This window comes from Oncorhynchus gorbuscha, linkage group LG06 (assembly GCF_021184085.1).
Source record: "Oncorhynchus gorbuscha isolate QuinsamMale2020 ecotype Even-year linkage group LG06, OgorEven_v1.0, whole genome shotgun sequence".
Taxonomy (NCBI): domain Eukaryota; kingdom Metazoa; phylum Chordata; class Actinopteri; order Salmoniformes; family Salmonidae; genus Oncorhynchus; species Oncorhynchus gorbuscha.
This window is the reverse complement of record NC_060178.1, coordinates 63,120,625-63,140,112: the sequence shown is the minus strand read 5'-3', so window position 1 is coordinate 63,140,112 and position 19,488 is coordinate 63,120,625. Positions and strand designations below refer to the sequence as shown.

General features: G+C 39.9%; 1 protein-coding gene across 2 annotated transcripts; it reads right to left on the bottom strand.

Moving 5' to 3' along the window:
• Positions 1–1,402: 1,402 nt before the first annotated feature.
• Positions 1,403–18,912, bottom strand: LOC124038219 (pituitary homeobox 3-like). Of its 2 annotated transcripts, none has more exons than XM_046353809.1 (4): positions 18,549–18,912; positions 9,549–9,675; positions 4,938–5,143; positions 1,403–3,089 (listed from the first exon to the last, which is right to left on the bottom strand). In XM_046353809.1, the coding sequence occupies exons 2-4, from the start codon at positions 9,655–9,657 to the stop codon at positions 2,523–2,525; spliced, it is 882 nt and encodes a 293-aa protein (XP_046209765.1). In that variant the 5' UTR covers positions 9,658–9,675; positions 18,549–18,912; the 3' UTR covers positions 1,403–2,522. The 2 variants fall into 2 exon arrangements, with proteins under 2 accessions (XP_046209765.1, XP_046209766.1); XM_046353810.1 differs by lacking the exon at positions 18,549–18,912 and adding an exon at positions 10,125–10,271.
• Positions 18,913–19,488: the final 576 nt, after the last annotated feature.

Genomic DNA, 19,488 nt, shown 5'->3' with positions numbered 1-19,488 from the left:
TTTCATGAAGAAAAAAAACTAGTTTGAAATACTTTTGGATATGTTCCTTAGCGATTTTTGACACAGGCAGTCTGTCATAAGGACCTAGAGCCCCCATTAGAGCTGATCATCATCATAGAATGTGATGATTGATTCTTCATCAGTAGTAAATGAAAATATTATTTCATCATTTTTAATATTCTTGCCACGACCACAGTGTTCCGAAAGGCGGTTGGCTGGAGCAGAGAGACTGTAAGGGGTAAAGGGAGATGTGGATGCTTGTCTTAATGCTAAGCTGTTGTTGACTGTAATTCTAGTGATATTGGTCCCAAGGAAGTTGAAGTGACAGATCAATTATAACCTGCTGATGTTGCTTGACTTTTTGGCGCTGAAATGCATGCGTGAACTAAACATTTTCATGATGTGCGGGACCTTCAAACATTTTTTTTATGAACCATAGAATACTGTTCGAAAACTAAAAAAGTTATTCTATTCCTTCCCTCTGTATTCTCAAAGGTAATCGTTAACACTTCTAGAAGTTGTTTGGATTTTTCCAGACAAAGGTTTTGGACCATTTTGAATGCGTTCTCCTTGTGCTGGGCAGCGTGGAATGGTGGAACACAGTGGAATGGTGGGCCGTTTCCCCTCCAGTGGAATATTGATTCTATGTGTTATGTGGAGGGGGAAACCAAACACTGTGACTGCTCTACCTCGCTCCACAGACTACTGTGGTCCCATGGACAGGCTCTTTGGACTGCTGGGAGAAGAGACTTCTCTACAGAGTTGTGTTGTTGAAAAAAGTAGCGTTTAGTAAGAAGTACGCCATGTTCAAATAATTGTTTCTTTGTCTGCCTTGTTGTTCTAAAATGTGATAACTCAGTTGCTTTAGGCCTGCAATTTTGAGAGACTGATGTCTCACATTGTAGATGTTAACTAGTATGTAATACACAGAAAGGCAAAAAGTTGTAGTAAAAGGCTGTTCTGTTACAAGCTGGACGGCCCAGGCTCAGCTGTCAGTCCGTTGTACATGTAAGTCCATAGGGACACCTACTGAAGGCTTATGTAATGTTGGCACCGGCCTCTGTGGCACAGCCCCAAGAATTCCCCCTGTTACGGGATAGCCTGGAGAGTGCGCTGTGGCTGTCGATTCAAAGAGTGTAGGTCAAACGTATCAGTGACCAGGCAGCAGGAACATCTTTATCTCACCATCTTTCTCCAGTCCCCACGTCCCCCGTTGCATTACGTTGCCATGGATGTTAGACAACGTTTCCATGGCATTGACGCTTGTTCAAGGGGAACATTGTGTGTAGGACCTGTGTGTCAGTCACTCAGTCTAATGTCATAGAACATAGATGAAGACATGCAGTACCTGTAAGGAAAAAACTGTTGACTTTCTTTCAATGGTACTCACTTTTAGCCCATGTGTTGTTCATAAAAACAGATCATTTTTATTATGTTAATGAGACAAAGCAGGCTACACCAGAAAAAAGCTTGTTTTATAACTGCACTCTTACATAAATTTTTACAGTCATGGACTCCCTTTTTATAACACCACACAAACTTTTATATTCAATGGCTTTTTTAGGCTTTTCTTTAAAACGTTTCTGATATTGGTTCTCTGACAGATGTGTAAATTGTTGTTTTGTCTCCGCTCCCGGTTATTTTTACTCTCTAAGGCTACATTCTGCTAGCTCCTCTCTCGTTTCTGATTTGACCTTTGACACCTGACCTTCTGAGGTGAGTGGAATTCATAACAAAGATTAAAATTCCTAAAGGAGGTACTCATAGTACATCAATCTAGGGTCTGCTCTTGAAGAACATGCTTTTCTCATCTCCAAAGTTCTACGTTTCATAGATAGTTTTGTCACATACAAAACAAAACAAGTCCATTATATACATCCTCTATCCCATATTGCAACCACAGGTCCCTTTCCCGTGATGGTGGCAAGCGTCACAATGATTTCATGTTTGACCACCAGTGCAGTTGGAGCATCCAGGTTTTCTTCATTTCAAATCCACTCTAGTCATGCAGTCCCAAAAAATTATCTCAGATTCAATTTAGAAATCCTTTTTAACAGTTGGTCGGTTCAGCAACAAAGTCTCACCATATTTGAGAGAGTTCTTTGAAGCGTGGTGGTCCATCAGGGGATTTGTTCTAACTGATGAAGATTATTCCTGTTGTGTACCATCAGTTAGACAAACATGGAACCTAAAAGGGTTCTTTGGTTGTCCCCATAGTAGAACCCTTTGAAGAACCCTTTTTATTTCCAAGTAGAACCCTATTGGGTCCCATGTAAAACCCTTTCCGCAGATGGTTCTACTTGGGACCCAATAGGGTTCTACCTGGAACAGAAAACGGTTATCCTATGGGGACAGCCGAAGAACCATTTTGGAACCATTTTTCTAAGAGTGTAATGGTGATGTGTGCCGTTCACTCTGATTTACTGATGGAGCATGGCAGGGACCAGGAGGAAGATGGGGGTCAGTGGGTCTGAGAGGGGAGTTGGAGGCTACAGGGCAGGCTGGGTGGGTGTGGGTGTCATTCATACCGGCCGGTCCACTGCGTACTGGCAAGGGCTTAGGTTAGACACGGTGTTTTGCACGGTCGGGTAGGCGAAGTTGGCATGCTGCTTGGCCTTGAGCCGGAGGCTGGCCAGGCTGGAGTTGCAGGTGTCTCTGTACATGTAAGGGCTGGCGGTGGTGGCGTAGGGGCAGGTGCTGGCGGTGACTGCGACCGAGTTCAGCGTGGGGCTATTGAGATTGTTGAGGTTGCCCAGGTTGTTGAGGCCCGAGCCAGCCACCCCGGCCACCGCCGAGGGAACCATGGAGGAGGCCATGTTCATGGAGGGGATGGAGCTTGAGGGGGAGAACATGGGCTGGGATGACAGGGGGCTTACATTCATGGAGTTGAAGAAGGGGAAGCTCTTGGCTGACAGTGGACTGCTGGCCAGACTCTTGGTGGCCCAGTTGTTGTAAGTGTAGCCAGAGTACATGTCGTCATAGGGCTGCATTAGTCCATTGAACTGGGCACCAAAGCCGTTTTTACACAGCTCAGCCTGCTGGTTCCTCTCCCTCTTCCTCCACTTGGCACGGCGATTTTTAAACCATACCTGAGAGAGAAGAACAGAGAAGGAGAAAAAGGCAAGTAAATATGGGCTTTTCTTTTCAACATAATTTGAGGTGATAAAAATTGTTCTGAAACACAATAACATCTTGGTATGCAATGACTGAAAATGTATATCTTCCAAATAGTTTTGGCAAGATTCTGTATGTTGTTGCTCTGTAGACTCTTTGAAAGAAAGAACAATCCAGAAAACTAAGTTTATCATCTAACAGTCATATTAGCCATGGTTTATTAAAACGAATGATTCACTTATTTGAATTATAAGCTCCCAGTGAAAGAAATGTCAAGCTAGAGCTGTCTTCACATTTTGTCATTTTAAGGTCCTATTTTTAGAGGGTATCAAATGGATTAACGTTTTAATGGCAAATCTAAAATGAAGGTACTTAATTCAGTTCCCAATTGGGGAAGTATTAATTTCTCTTTGTGCGTTCATTTTTGTGCTAGAACCTTCTCTTTATTCTCAAAAACACAAGACTTCAAAACTCCCCATTGTGTGGCAATATACCTATTATAGGAATTCAATACAGAAATGACATAAATGGACTGTCATGTACAGTTAAAATCTAATTGTATTAATCAAATGCATATTATTCCAGTGTAAATTATTCTAATTTAAATGTAAAAAGGCCACCAACACTGCTGGGGCTAACTAATCTCCCTCCCTCCCTTCATCATCTAGAACTGCTGTGCCAGGCATACAGTATCTCATCCAAACCCCCAATCTGTGTGTCTGCCAGCCAGCAGCCCAGGCATCTGTTGTGATAGTAATAGAATGCTCTGGACTATTAAATGTGTGGGTACAGTGCACATAGCAGTGAGTTTTCCATGGTACCCATTGACAGTAGGGGAAACCCCACTATTGAGGAAGACATCTCGCCTTTTAACATGACTCTTGGGCTATGTTGTTTAGGTATCATGGAAACATCTGAATGTCAAATGGTTAGTGAATGAGGTGTTTGTGGCAAACCTTACCTCACTTTCCTAAAACTGTCAAATGACTGATACAAGACACTCGCTGTGACCTAAAGTACCCAAGTCCATTGCTCACGACTCCATTTCTCTCTGAGCGTTCATTTTGTGCTGGAACTTTCTCTTTCTTCTCATATAGACAAGACTTCAAACTCCTCATTAAATTGCATACATCAAGACGACAGGAGTAGTATTCGGGATATGCAGGGGGCATCTGCGTCCATGTGGAATTAGCAGGGAATGAGTGAGGCTCAAAAGGTCACTGCTAGACATTAGGACCAGGCCGTGTGTGGTCTGTTGTTCTTTCAAAACAACAACCACGACTGTGTGCTATGTGACCTTTTATCTGGCCAACATGAATTTGATCCATTACTTGTCAGGCAGGCAGTGATTTTATTGTCATCCGTTGGAATGTGAGCCCACCTGCTCCACACTGGGGGGTGACCAAACCACTGGGCGTGGGTCACTTTAGGGTCAGGAGCAGAGCACACTTCTGACCTTTGTGTGACATGTGAAGCCTAGTTTTAGGTTGTTATACCTAATCCTTGGTTAGGTACACTACTTTACATTTGTACATTCAATTGCCTTTTTACCTTCAGAATTATGTTGAAATAATATGCTTGACTCCCGCAAACGTTTTGGTGAATGACATAGCTAGAGTACAAAACATCCCATGTTTCAAAACAATGACTATTAGGTAACCCAAGAGGTAAAAGAAAAAACGTTAAATCCTAAAGAAAGTGGGTTTGGATTGCATTCAGACTGATTGGAACCTTTTCCAAATGTTTTATGTCATGGGGAAGTAACAACAAAACTCAACCACTGGTTCAGTATTGGCTCTGTAGTGATTATGTGCGGGACTCACTCTAACCCGTGCCTCTGTGAGGTTGGTCCACACGGCGATCTCCTCCCGTGTGCTCATGTCGGGGTAACGGTTCCTCTGAAAGGTGGCCTCCAGCTCCTGGAGCTGCTGGCTGGTGAAGTGGGTCCTCTGCCTGCGCTGCTTCTTCTTCAGAGAGCCGTCCTCTGCGTTTGACTCATCTGTTTGGTTCTGGTGGGACTTCTCTGTGTCTAGGAGGCAACAACAGGGATGCAGAGTTACACGCCCAATCCATTACATTTTCATTTAAGCTAAAATATGGAATTGTTTTAAGATAGCCATACCAAGGATCATTTAGCTATATGATTTTTAATTTTAGGATCCCTTTAGGTGTAAACAAATACATTAACAAAATATTGAATGAAACATTGAATTTGGCCATACTGCTATTAGCCCATAGAAACCCATTGAATAACAGGTTGATACATGTAGAAAACAGATAGTTAAAAATCTATCAAAAGAAAGTTTGTTTTAAAGTGTCTGTCCTATATCTGAGAGATAAAAAAAAATATCCATGTTTAAAAACATATTGGGGCATTAAACTACTTCCATCTATATCGACAATACAGGCGAGTCTTGTGAGGTTTGTGGTTGTCCTAGAGCAAAACATGTATGTGTTCGTGAGAGTCTCACCTTTCCATAGAGGGGTCATACAGTATTTGTGTGTAGCCCAAACTGTTCGGACGCTACAGACAGAAGTTGGCACATTGGCGGTACCGACTTCAGACGAGTCTCGTGACGCTTGTGGGGGCAGTAGCAAAACAGAGAGCACCATCGCGTTCTTGAGAGTTTCATCTTTTCATAGAGTGGTCATATTAGTTTTGTAGGCCAAACCGTTCTTACGCACAGACGTTTTCGCGAGAAGACCGAGTATTGCAATGTCTCATGGTCTGACAAACACCGTGGTGGGGGATTGAGATGCAGCCCATGCAAAAAAAACAGATACCTCTATCTTAAACAGACTCCGATTCTGATGGGGATTTTTTTATTACACTAATTGTATTTCAGCAGGGGGCACGAACATCGACTGTAGTGGGATAAATGATTAAAGCATGGGATAAAAGTTGCGAAAGCACTTACAACTTTAACTCAATCTAAATGACAGGCATATTTCAATTCCCATTCAATTGTCAAGTATTTTGCACAAGAGCAGCAATCATCTCTACAGAGTGAAGTGTCTTTCCATTGAAAAGTGATCACACTTCTCACAGTTTTCTCCAAAGCATATTGGCAATAGTCTGTGACTAATGTAGACTGTCATGTTACCAGGTGTGCTCTTTTATTTTCAATTAATTAACTTAATACACATACTTTCCCATGCTATTTGAAAAAAGTTTGTATTTATATTGTCTTCTAATAATATGCCAAATTGTTAACAGTTTCCACCTCAGACTTTTGCAGTTCTGTTTGCAATATTACAAGATTCATGGACTGCGTTTATGTATCCTCTTTTCAGCGTTGTCAAAAATGAATCAATAATTGAAATTGTCCGTGAAACGCGCTTGGCACTAACACCAGAACCAATCAGACATGTTATGTCTGCCCAAGATCCTTTCTCTCTTCATCTGAGTTCCGCAATTGGAGGACCCCACAGAAAGAGTGAAATTAGTTGGCTACCTAATCCCAGGGATCAGGCTTTTGTTACCGGGCAGGTTTCGGACTGTTTGGCAAAGGCTTACCTCTCTGGGAGCAGTTAGAAATAGTCAGCAGGGTTTAAAAGACTCCACAGGGCCACTGGAAAAACCAATAGGACCAGGCCATTGCTGTTATCTACTAGTAAACTGACACTGGTTTAGCCATCATTTGGCCAAAAACCATTTCCCCTCCAATGTCACAATACAGAAAAGAGGGCAGACCTTGAAAACCTACTATAAAGCAATCTCAGTGATGAAAGTAAATAAAGTCAATTTATTTAGCCTTTTCTGATTACGGATTACGTTGTTCTTGATCTCCAAATAGAATATACAGCTTCGTAGAAAATTGTTTCTTTACTCACTGACAAAACCAAATACAATGAATATGAATAGCTGTTTTGTTTTTCATATGTAATACATTGTCACAGGTATATCAATCAATTGGCTACACTACACACACCTACAGTGCATGGGCTAATATATATTCATGGTGTACAAATGTATAGAAGAAGGCATATGGCTGGCAAATACTGTACACCCTTGCAGCTTTTGTAACAGCAACATATTTGGTCAAACTGCCAATCAATCAGCCAGCAAACAAACAAACAAACCAACCAAATAATAGTCAGTATAATAGTCAGTCCCCACCACCACTTGCACAACTGATGAGATTTCTGAGAGTCAGTTGGAGAAGCAATGTCCTGTATCCACTAACCACTGGAACTACATGTCAGTCTAACACTGACTCAATTTTAAAGCGACCCTAAACATGATGATGAAAACGGATAGAGAGTATTAGAGCAACAAGATGATAAATGCATGGGTTAAGGGCTTTACAGTAAATTAGCATTATTGAGGAGCATATATAGAAGCCCCCTTTCCACTCATCACATTCCTATGAAAGTTGTTTCAGCCTGACAGGCTGAGATATTCTCAGCACTAGAATGTCTGAAGCCCTGTTGGAGGTGGATTTATGAGTGCCAACCACACAGCAGACTTAGTCGTTTGGCAATTCAATCCGAATGTATATGCTTGACCCCTTGGACAGGCAGAAAAGCACCAATGTAGCAGCATCCTGTGTCTATATATCCAAATGCATGCACACATGCTTTGAAATACATGCATAGATACCCACAAATGCTGATGTATAATATAGCCTCTCTAGCCTGCTCATAATGCACCAAGGACCCTGCAATCTGACGCATGTTCTAATCACTAGGGGTGTCCTCGTTTTGTGAAAGAAATGATACATTCCCAGGTTGTATATTATCAAAAGGGGGCTGAATAAAAGAAGCCTACTGTAGCCACACCTCTGTATCTACACAGCATGTGTGTCATTTATTGACGTTTCGCTCATTTTGAAACTTCAGAGATGCCACTTGAGTGTGCTATTGCCCATGTGAGATTTGTCATTTAATAAGGCCTAATTCGAAGTATGTATAACATTTCTGGGGTGGCAGGTAGCCTAGTGGTTAGAGCGTTGGGCCAGTAACAGAAAGGTTTCTAGATTGAATCCCTGAGCTGACAAGGTAAAAATCTGTCATTCTGCCCCTGAACAAGGCAGTTAACACACTGTTCCCCTGTAGGCCATCATTGTAAATAAGACATTGTTCTTAACTGACTTGCCTAGTTAAATAAAGGTTAAATAATGAAATGAAGTGGATATAATATTTCAGAGGTGATGCCCAGGTGTCTGCCTTCATGGGGATACAGTTTATTTAATAAATAAATATACACTGAACAAATAACCATTTAAGTGGACATTGAAAAACAAACTAATTGGTTGACATTTCTAACAATATCCAATATCACACGAAAGAACAATGAATGAACTGCTTGTTTATTTTTCTATATATAATTTACACTAGCTAAACCTTTTCTAGAATAAACATTCCGTAGTCAGTGAGCAGAACAAGTAGGCTACACTGGAAATATTGCCACTTGATATTTTGGCCTCTATGCCTCATTATGTTGATGCTAGGTTATAGTGCGTAATCCATGGTTCACATTTAGGCGTTCTCCTAAATCCCTGCACTCACTCAGGGCCGTCCATTTCGGAGTAAGTTTACATTAGTCACACTTTATGGGGTCTGTTGCAGACGCTGGATCCACAGAGATGTCATCTATTAGACCGCACCGGTATCACACATATTTGCTTTTTCTCTGGCATAGTTTGTTATAAAGTGACATGCAGACTGTTGAAATGCAGAGGCAGACATTTAGCTTTCAAGCCTGAGCAATAGTTGCTCAGGATATTCTTGTATGTCTATGACTTTAGGTCTTATTTACGTTCATTATGTGTTTTAGCTTTTAGGTTTTAATTGAGAGTGATTAAAATATCAGTGTGCAAAGACACGCACAATCCAAAATGCCAAAAAAAAGCTGCTTCTCCGCCAACGCGCAAGGGGTTCGTGGCAGCTGTTTACAGTAGCTTCCATTAAAGTCTCGCAGTTAATAACCCTTGCTTTATAAAAGACAAGCGTGAAGAATGAACTTGCAATTTGAGTTCATGAAGGAAAATGACAAGTATCTAATGTGAATCATATAGGTTGCTATGCGCTGTACAAAATAACACATTTGGATTTGAATAATATTGGCATTCAAGTTAAGAAATGACAAATGTGGCAACAGTAGTCTAAGAAGCAAGACAATTAATATGATAACATTGATATCCACATGTAATTACGCACGCTATTCGCCACAATAATAATAGGTATTGCATGATATAAACAACTTTAGAAAAGCATCGTTATTTTGTTTTAATGATTATGATTAATCTTATTTATCGTATTATTATTATATTAGACTATTATTATTATTAGGCCTATTATTATATAATTGTTTGATTGGTCGGCCTACATGCATGAACATATAGCCTAAGCCTATTCATCCGTAATTTCAGTCTGAGGACATCGGTCAAACACTCCTTTAATGTATATGCATGGTATACGTGGAAACTGACCGCTGTTGTCTTGGCCTTTACGTCCCTGATCATGTTGTGGGGTCCCGGAGTCCGAGAGCGATAGCGCCGGGCTACGGGCTTCACTGTCCGTCAGAAGGTTAAAATCCATAACCCCGGCCTCCCGGCTCTGCAACAGCAAGGCAATACAATTCAGCATAAATAAATATGGCAACATAATACAAGCATCCTCACCTCAGTTTTGGCCTCCAACCTAATTGGCAATACAAAATAAACAACTAGAAAAATAAACAACTAGAGAGAACAAGAAATGACAACAATAATTATGTTGATAATCATTTTTATAATACGCCTGAATAGTAATATAACAAATGCTTGGACAGTTAAAATGTTCTAGGCCTACGCATGTTTTACATTTCAATATCAACACAGATTAACTAGGGAATAACTATGAATATCACACTTCATAAACGTGGTAAAATCTTGACAAACTGCTAGTGCTAATCATATAGGCTACAGTATGAGCAGGATTTAGAATATTCTCACATTTTGATAACATTCACGTTGCTGATGGACTTTATTTATGATACAAAACGGTCCATCTCTGAAATAGCCTACCTATTCGATTAAGGGTGTGTTCGTAAATTCACTCTGGAGTGCCATAGTGCCCTCATAGTGCGCTCTGGGCGTTCGTATATTCAGAGCGATGTCAGATTGTCCGTTCGTAAATTCAGATCATTTCACTATAGGAGCGTAGGGTTGATCCGAGCGTTCTGGCCTCACAACGGCAGTCAAGCACCCAAGCTAACTGGCTAAAATTGGCTAGCTTGCTAGCTACATCCAGACACAAATGAGAGAACACCTCACTCTGAACATTTTACTCGTCCTAGCAGAGCTGGTTAGGCTGTTTTAATGTTACCTAGAGCGCTGGTGACTGTAACTGTGCTGCTGGCAACTGTTTAAAGGGTTTTTTTGTCGACGTTTACTGACATGGGTCAGATTCCACGGGTGTTGCCTGTTCGTAAATTGTCAGTTATTCTGCGCTCTGGCACAATCAGGTGCTCTGAAATCGGAGTAGATAGCCAGAGTGAATTTACGAACGCACGCTAAATGTAGGCCTATATTACGTTGTAATAACTACGAATGTGTTCTGTTACTGTTAGTTCTATTTTTGTTCATTTGGAGTTATAGTGGTAAAATATATGACCCGAAGAGCATCCTCGTGAGGGAGGCTGATACGCAATGAAGCCTAAAATAACAGGTCGTTTATTTATACAAGTGCAGTTAACACCTTGAAGATATGGGGGGACACAATCGCTCCCTCAAAGCTTCTTGATATTTATGATGTCGTGTTACGTTTAACGACGGGGGTAGGTTCCAATCCACTTAGCCGCCTCTCAACCCCTTTACAGGCGCTCTCAAAATGGGAGCTAATTGGTCTTTGCCTTATACAAAAAAAATATTGTAGTAACACTGCCTCAACCATGTGCCATAAGTGACTTCGTATGTGTGTTTGTGTGGGTGTGTGTATTTATACTGTGTTTCAGCAAAATGAAGGCAGTTATATACAGTACAATTAACAACATTAAATTACATTTCACAACAGATTTCACAACACATTACAGTAAGTGTGTACACTCAGGCCACTAATCTACTAATCTACTACCACACATCGACAACACAAAGTACACGTGTTGTATGTATAGTGCTTATGTTATCGTGTGTGTATGCGTGTGTATGTGACTGTGTGTGTGTCTCATCATAGTTCCCGCTGATACATAAGGTGTATTTTTTATCAATTTTAAAAATCTGATTCGACTGTCTATGTGTGTGTGTGTGTGTGTGTGTGTGTGTGTGTGTGTGTGTGTGTGTGTGTGTGTGTGTGTGTGTGTGTGTGTGTGTGTGTGTGTGTGTGTGTGTGTGTGTGTGTGTGTGTGTGTGTGTGTGTGTGTGTGTGTGTGTGTGTGTGTGTGTGTATTTAAATCAGCCTTCTTCATGCCGGTCTCTGTCACTCTATAAGCCCCTCTTTAGCGGTGCACCCTTTGACTCCTCTGGTGTGTCTCTGTGAACTATGATGTGAACGAATCACATGGTGGCCCATAGTGGCATAACATCAAACCTCACTCACTTGAGCTGGATACTCACTGGAGAAACATGCAATTAAATTGAGCTTCAAGTTCCTTGGCGTCCACATCACTAAAGACCTATCATGGTCCAAACACACCAAGACAGTCGGGAAGAGGACACAACAATGCCTATTCCCCCTCAGGAGGCTGAAAATATTTGTCATGAGACCTCAGAACTTCAAAAAGATCCCCAGCCACCCAAGTCATAGACTGTTCTCTCCAATACCGCACAGCAAGCGGTACCAGAGTGCCAAATCTGGACCAAAATACTCCTTAACAGCTTCTACCCCCAAGCTATAAGACTTCTGAACAATTATTAAAATGGATACCCAGAATATTTGCTTTGACCCCCTTATTTTATTCGGATGTATTATTATTTTTTGTACTGACTCTCTTGCACAGGCTCGATGTACACTCACTGGGCTATAACCACACACTCACACATACTACACTGACACTCCCAAACACACACACACAGACACACAGATAAAACACACACGCACATGCATATTGACGCCACACACACGCGCATGCACGCGCGCACACACACACACACAATTACCTTGACTAACCCCTGCACATTGACTCAATACTGGTACCCCTTGTATATAGCCTTGTTATTGTTATTTTATTTTGTTACTATATTTCCTTTAATTTCCTGCAATAAAATGTTTCCTACCTACTTTTTGAAGGGCTCGTAAGTAAGTATTTCACAGTGCATGTGACAAATAACATTTGATTTGAACACACATTTCCCAGTCATTTTCATTCAAGTAAGGTGCTCTGATCTGATCAACCAACTTGCTGACCATCAGAATTTGCAGACTAACTTAATGGACAGCTTGTTCTCAGTTTGAATGGTAAACACAATACATCCTCAAACTGATTAATCATATCAAGCAAATGCTAGCTGTATTTCCGTTTCCCCGAATTCTTTCCATTTCTACAGAATATCCCTGACAGCAATCTGCTCATCTATGTGAGTGTCTCTGCCCTAGAGATCTTAGACGAAGCCCTACACTCAGAAAAACATGCTCTCTAGAACCTAAAAGGGTTCTTCTGCTGTTCCCATAGGAGAACCCTTTGAAGAACCATTTTTGGTTCCACATAGGACCCTTTCAACAGAGAGTTCTACATGGAACCCAAAAGGGTTCTATGTGAAACCAAAAAGGGTTCTCCCAGGAACCAAAAAGGGTTCTCCTATGGGGAAAGCCGAAGAACCCCTTTGGAACCCTTTTTTCTAAGTGTACATGATGAAGCCTCGTGCTGTGTTCTTTATGCACATCTCCATACATGTACGCCTATCAAAATATTTGTATTCCACTTCAAAGAGTTGAAGAACTGCATGAATAAAACAAGTGTTTATGATATGTTATGTTGGTCGACACTTTAAGATTAGCATTCACCATGACAGAAAAAGCAACAGAAAACAAAGTCCAACTAAACATATACACTTATGTTCAAACATTTTTATTTTATTTAATTGAATCAAGTTTTTAGCAGTTATAAATTAGTATCTCATTATGAAATATAAAATTTTATGCTGTTTGGTACAAGTAGAAAAATATCAATACATTCTTATGCCAATGTAGTTCTCTCCTCAATGTTTTAGAATCCTTATTGTTTATTATAAATCACAGTACACCTATTGTTGCACCGTCACCCTTAGTTTCTGACATTATATAGATCATCCATGACTTATAAATGTAACAATCCATCAATGCTTTTGAAGAGTAAAGACCTTGTAAGCACGTATCCAATCACAACCGCATGGGAGACACAGGGGGCAGTGTTGTGATCATGTGCTTATCGCACGAATACAGGTTTAATTTCACATGTGAAAAGAGCCATGCCAAAGCTATCCTTCACAAAATATAAAGCATGTTTGAATTATTCTATGGTATTAGTTTCTTTCCCAAAAGGCTTTGTTCTGGCCCATAGGTGAGAAGTGAGATTGAGGATAAGATCAAATCTCACAGAGAGATTGCTTTACAAAATATACTTATTTTGCGTTGAGGCGATAGTACTAATAAGGTTCTGGTTTTGTATGTTATAGTTGACTTGCAGGTCAAATGGTATTTCAGTTGATTGTTTTAACACTGACATAAAATATTTATCTGAAGTCAATACAAAAGTAACATTGCTTATCATTAAGTACATTTAAGTCATCAAATATAATTACTGCTTATGATTCTCTATTGTGCAAGCTTGTTTAAATTCAATGTAAGGTTGTTGAAATCAAAAATCTGGTATGTGCCATATAGGCTGAAAGACATATCCGTTTGGTCTACAACCAAGACCTAAACTGAAAAACAACGCATCCAATCTCATTGCAAAAGCAACCCACAGAAAAACTCAGAGGCTACTTGCCTGAAAGAGAGCAACAGCTGCTGTCCTTTGTGTATAGGCTATGCCACCAGAGAAGTCCAGTATTTTGTTCAGAAATATGAATATGACACTGTCAGATACATATCCTTTGACAGTGATGTATGGGACCGTGTCATAGCAGTGCTGAGAGAGGCTGGGCAGTTTGGCAGAGAGTGCGGATGACGCACACCCGCATTTAGTCTAGAACAAGGTGTCAGTGCCTCCTTCCGAGGCACGATATGACATATTTTGTATTCCAAATGAAGTCCCTTCGCTAGAATTAGATAAGGCCAACAACCCATCATGGTGATGGGCCTAACAAAGACACATGGATATAACTGAAAATAAGCTTTTATGAATTTCAAGAGACACTGTATGGGATGTCCCCAGTTCACCAATAATGTTGTGTTATTTAGTTGCAAGTGCATACGTTTTATAAAGGTGCCTTGGTTAATTATACCAAAAATTTCCGTTCATATTTGACAACATCTGTCATAATGTCAATGAATTACTTCACCTAACGTCTATATAAATATGTCAATTTCACCATGGTGGCTCCTTTAATTTATTATAGAAATGTGTATAAATATGTAGGCCTAGAGTTGAGGATGACTGGTTATTTTGCACTCTATTTCAACTTCATCCATAAATTTCTCGTAATTGAGACATACTGTACATAGCCTTGTTCACCCATTGAAATGAGTGAAGTCAATCCAGTGCGTAATATATTATCATTGGAATCCTTACAGCAAATTATGATACTATTCATAGTCAGGTTAGATCATTATTTTGTTATTGTTCAATGGTCTACAAATCAAATACAGTTGTAAATGACATTTGACAATATTTGACATTTATAGGCCTACTATGTTGATAGAGCTGTAACAGATTCTTGATCATAACCTGATATGCTGAAATGTTACAAGCAAATTGCTCGTCTGACAAACATAACCCATAGCAATTCACTGAGTGAACTTGGTACTTTATTTGAATTACTCTGATATTTTCTAAAGGCTTGCGCTCGTGCTCGTGCACCATGCAATGTTCATTTTGGAGTCACTACCACTTTTGCATCAAAATTCCATCTCTGCGTTCCTCTGTTTTCTGTCTCAACGATGGCTTTAATTCAGCGTAAAACATTGATGTGACCACAGATGGAAGTGTATGTTTACTCATAGTCTTATGAACTGAATGAAGTATACTCGTGTTCAACTGAGCAAATCAACATTAGTAGGAGTCGATGCGAGATGGGGTGTGTAGTTTGCATAAGTAGAGTGCTTTAAGCAGTACAACATCGGGCTCATTAAAATATATATCTAATAATAAAAAATAATGGAAGCAGAAATCCTCTCATTTTTCAGAAGATTGGTGGGTCCATCTGTTGGGAAGGCAGAGGCTCACACTGCTTACATTTCCACGATTTGTGCATGCCTTGGAATTATTCATAAAAACGCGTTGAGAATTAATTCCCTGGATTAAGACTTGATTAAGATGTATGTCACTTTGCTGTCTGAGAATTTATTAAAGGCCTCCTCGAGGAGGCGGCAGATGGAATTTCGGCCCAATGTTTGTAGATGTTAATTTCTCCACTCCTAACAACATTTGCATATGACTGGGAGGGTCAAAGCGAAGTTTCTATACATGCGCACAACAAACTCCGGTTTAGTTAGCCAATGGATAGTAATGCATGTTAATTCGATGTTATAAAGTCCATATAATAATAATAATGATACGTTTTATTATAAGCTATTATTATCATTAATATAAATGTTTTATTACAGATTATTTGGCAGTAATAAATGACAGCTGATTGGTCTGATAGACCTTTGTGAAAAACGTTATAGTTTAGCATTCATATTCACAATAAAACATTTTCAAATAAGAAACAGAAAGCAATCTGAAAGAGAAGCAATTCAAAATATCAGTTATAGCCTACAATATCTATCGCTCATATAATCGAATCATAATTATATATATATTGAGTGAAATGTATAGGCCTAATGCAAAATCCGGCAATTTAAAAAAATAAGTTTTATTCCATGTTTATTTCACCTTTATTTAACCAGGTAGGCCAGTTGAGAACAAGTTCTCATTTACAACTGCGACCTGGTCGAGATAAAGAAAAGCAGTGCGATCAAGTCAGTTAACAAGTAATCTACTACGTAGGGACAATTAAACAATTTCAACAATTAATATATTGAAACTACTTTTAGGATAACTGTCACATGGCTGAGGCCCATAGCATGATCCCATTTTACAAGTGAAAATGATAATGACCGGGAATAATAGGTTATTTGGAAGGCATGATTGCACTTGCACCCTAAATTATAGGCCTATCCATTGTCGCAGTTTAATTCAACAGTATTCCATGCTTTGTCGCTGAATTAACAGAATAGTCTACGCCAAAATCTTTCGTTCAAACAGCTCAGTGGTTTTAATTTCAAAACCGGATGATTCCGTAATAGAAATGTATTATTTATAATACAGTCAAATGATCTAATCTGATATGCCCTTGATCTTTAACTTCAGTTGTGAGGTGGTACATGTCAGACTGAAAACCACAAGATAACATGCAATTAAAAAATTGCACGGCCTAAATAATACAATCTTGGTGCCATATCACTTGTTAAATAAATTATAATGGTTGGCCATATGACCTTGTGTAAAATCGAATTAATGGAATGACACTTGTTGCAGATGTGCAAATCGGTTCAATGTTGTAGGCTATTTTTTTCTTATTCCCACTCAATAAATATCTGTATATATATGTTTATATCTGTATATATATATATAGGCCAAGATGTTTAAGACACGTTTTTAGCAAAGGCTAAATTAATTTTAATTGTCAAGTCAATTTATTCAAATTTCTGTATGGCATCTCTCTAAATAATATATTAATTATTGTAAACATCTATATACTTAGAATGTAGACTAAATGTAGGCTAAATAAGTAGGCTAAATAAAGTTGAATTCGTCAGGTATATCCTCTTTAGACATAGGCCTATGTGTTTTCCATTTTGTTACGCAGATAGGCAAATTGGCCACACACATGGATAGACCCAACAAAGGATTGTTAGCCTACATGAAACAATAGCAGTGCGTTCTTTATAGGCCTGTTTTCTTACTTTAATATAATGTTTAATTTGCTATAAGTTCGTCATAACAAAGGATATAAACTGAATACGTTTTTGTTCAGGGGAGAGTGAGTGCACGCATGTTTGTACGTAGAGAGTTCCGAGGCCTAGACCGGAGGGGGCAGAGGGTAGAAACTCTGTTTTTCTTTCATGTGGATCGGGAGCACCTGCCACCTATCAATTTCGGATATACCCTCAAGAAGACCTAAGACCTAAGAAATATTCTCACAGATAGCGCTCTTCCATGTAAGTCAAAACTTAACTCTGTGTTTTTACATTGTGGTGATTTAGTGGTTAGACCGTTAGGCCAGTAACCGAAAAGATGCTAGATCGAATCCTTGAGCTGACAATGTAAAAAATGTCTTTCTGCCCCTGAACAAGGCAGTTAACCCACTGTTCCCCGATAGGCCGTCATTGTGAATAAGAATTTGTTCTTGACTGACATGTCTAGTTAAATTAAAAAACATTTTCAGCTGAAGCACGTATCAATAATTTACAGTAGCGAGCAGATACATTTTCGCACGTACTTGTACCGGTCCTTTGTGGGTATCGAACCCTCAAACCTGGCGTGGCAAGCGCCAAGATCTATCGCCGGAGCCACACCGGAATAAATGTATAGCATTCGAAAGCACCTCTAATTTGGACAAACAATGAGCAAAATGTGTTAACCTATATATTCCGATCAATGCTGACATAGGCCTACTAACTCTACAGGGTATTTGTTCCAGAAAACGATTTTATCTAGATTTATAAGGATGGAATCTGTGATTTATGTTTTAACTTAATTAAAGCAAATGAACAATTCACAAGAGGAGCAGATTCAATGTTTAGAAAGTGTATCCCCTAAAATCTGCTGAAGACATGAATCAATGCCAAAATTACACTCTACTGTTAGATAAATTGTGGTCTACATTTCCAGATTTATTGTAAAAGTAAACAGGCTAGGCCTAATAGATGGCTATAGTAACATAGTAGCCAAAGTAGCCACTCTTATCACACAACTTTGAGTTTGTGAGTGCTGGACAGATGTGATGTGACAGGTCATCATCATCTGCATCTTCATCATCAGGAATAATGAGCTAAAGTAAACTATAAACATTAATCTATTTATTTACCCTGCTCTGCTCAATACGTTTAACCACCCAAATCATGGTAAAGGTGTCCATCTTACCAGAGTAACTTGCTGGTAAAGTTTGAGTTCGTGAGGTAGCCTGGCTATGTTTAAGACTAGCAACCCACTATGTGATGTAGCTATAGGCTTCGTTCTGGATTTACATGATGGTTCAAACAATGGTGATGTAGTCTAGTCTAATTTGCTTGCCTAATTAATGCACATGCTGACATAACATTCAGTCAGACACAACCATGACGTTTGAAGTTTACTGGGAGAATGAAACTATCATACGCGCACTTACATGAAATCCTGGTCTGGTCTGGTTAAATTAATCCCCCGAAAAGACAAGCTTGATGTTTAGGTTAATGATTGTCCGAATGAGATGCTGCTGACATGAAGAAAGTTCCTCCGGCTGTAAAGTAAAAAAGTGACAGTTTCCTTCTTTCAATGTTGTCAGACATGAAGGCAGTCGGAGAGTGAAAGCCTGAACCCCATACAGCGGGGGGACTGACTTTATGCTAAATATCTTGTGCGACAAGTCCACTACAGAAAGGACTGCCCACTTCACTTCACAGCTTTTACTTGTCACCCACAACCCACACAGTGCACGCTCGTGCGCAAGGAACCCACACGCACTAAAGCACGCACGCACGCACACACACACACAAACTCTCTCCCTCTCGCGCTCTACATCGCTTTATCTTGCAGCCATGCATGCACTCTCACACGAATGCGCCCTCTACCCAACACATTTCTCTGTAGCCTCGGTTTGCATTGCGTTTCGATTAGTCCAGCTGATATCCATCTGAGTCAAAGTAGCCAATTCACACTGGACACAAACGTCAATTCAACGTCTATTCCACGTTGGTTCAACGCAATTTCAGTGTGCTCAGGGTATTTTTTTGTATTTTATTTTTATCGTTACAAAAAACGCATGATCACACTAGAATATTTACGTGTTTTGTTTGGATGTCTCTTCCTAGAGCTGGCCACCCCGGCAAACTCAGCAATCGGGGAGAAGGGCCTTGGTCAAGGAGGTGACCAAGAACTCAATGGTCACTCTGACAGAGCTCCAGAGTTCCTGTGGAGATGGGAGAACTTTCCAGAAGGACACCAATCTCTGCAGCACTTGAACCCGATTGAACATCTCTGGAGAGACCTGAAAATAGCTGTACCACGACTCTCCCCATCCAACCTGACAGGTCTTGAGAGGATCTGCAGAGAAGAATGGGAGAAATTCC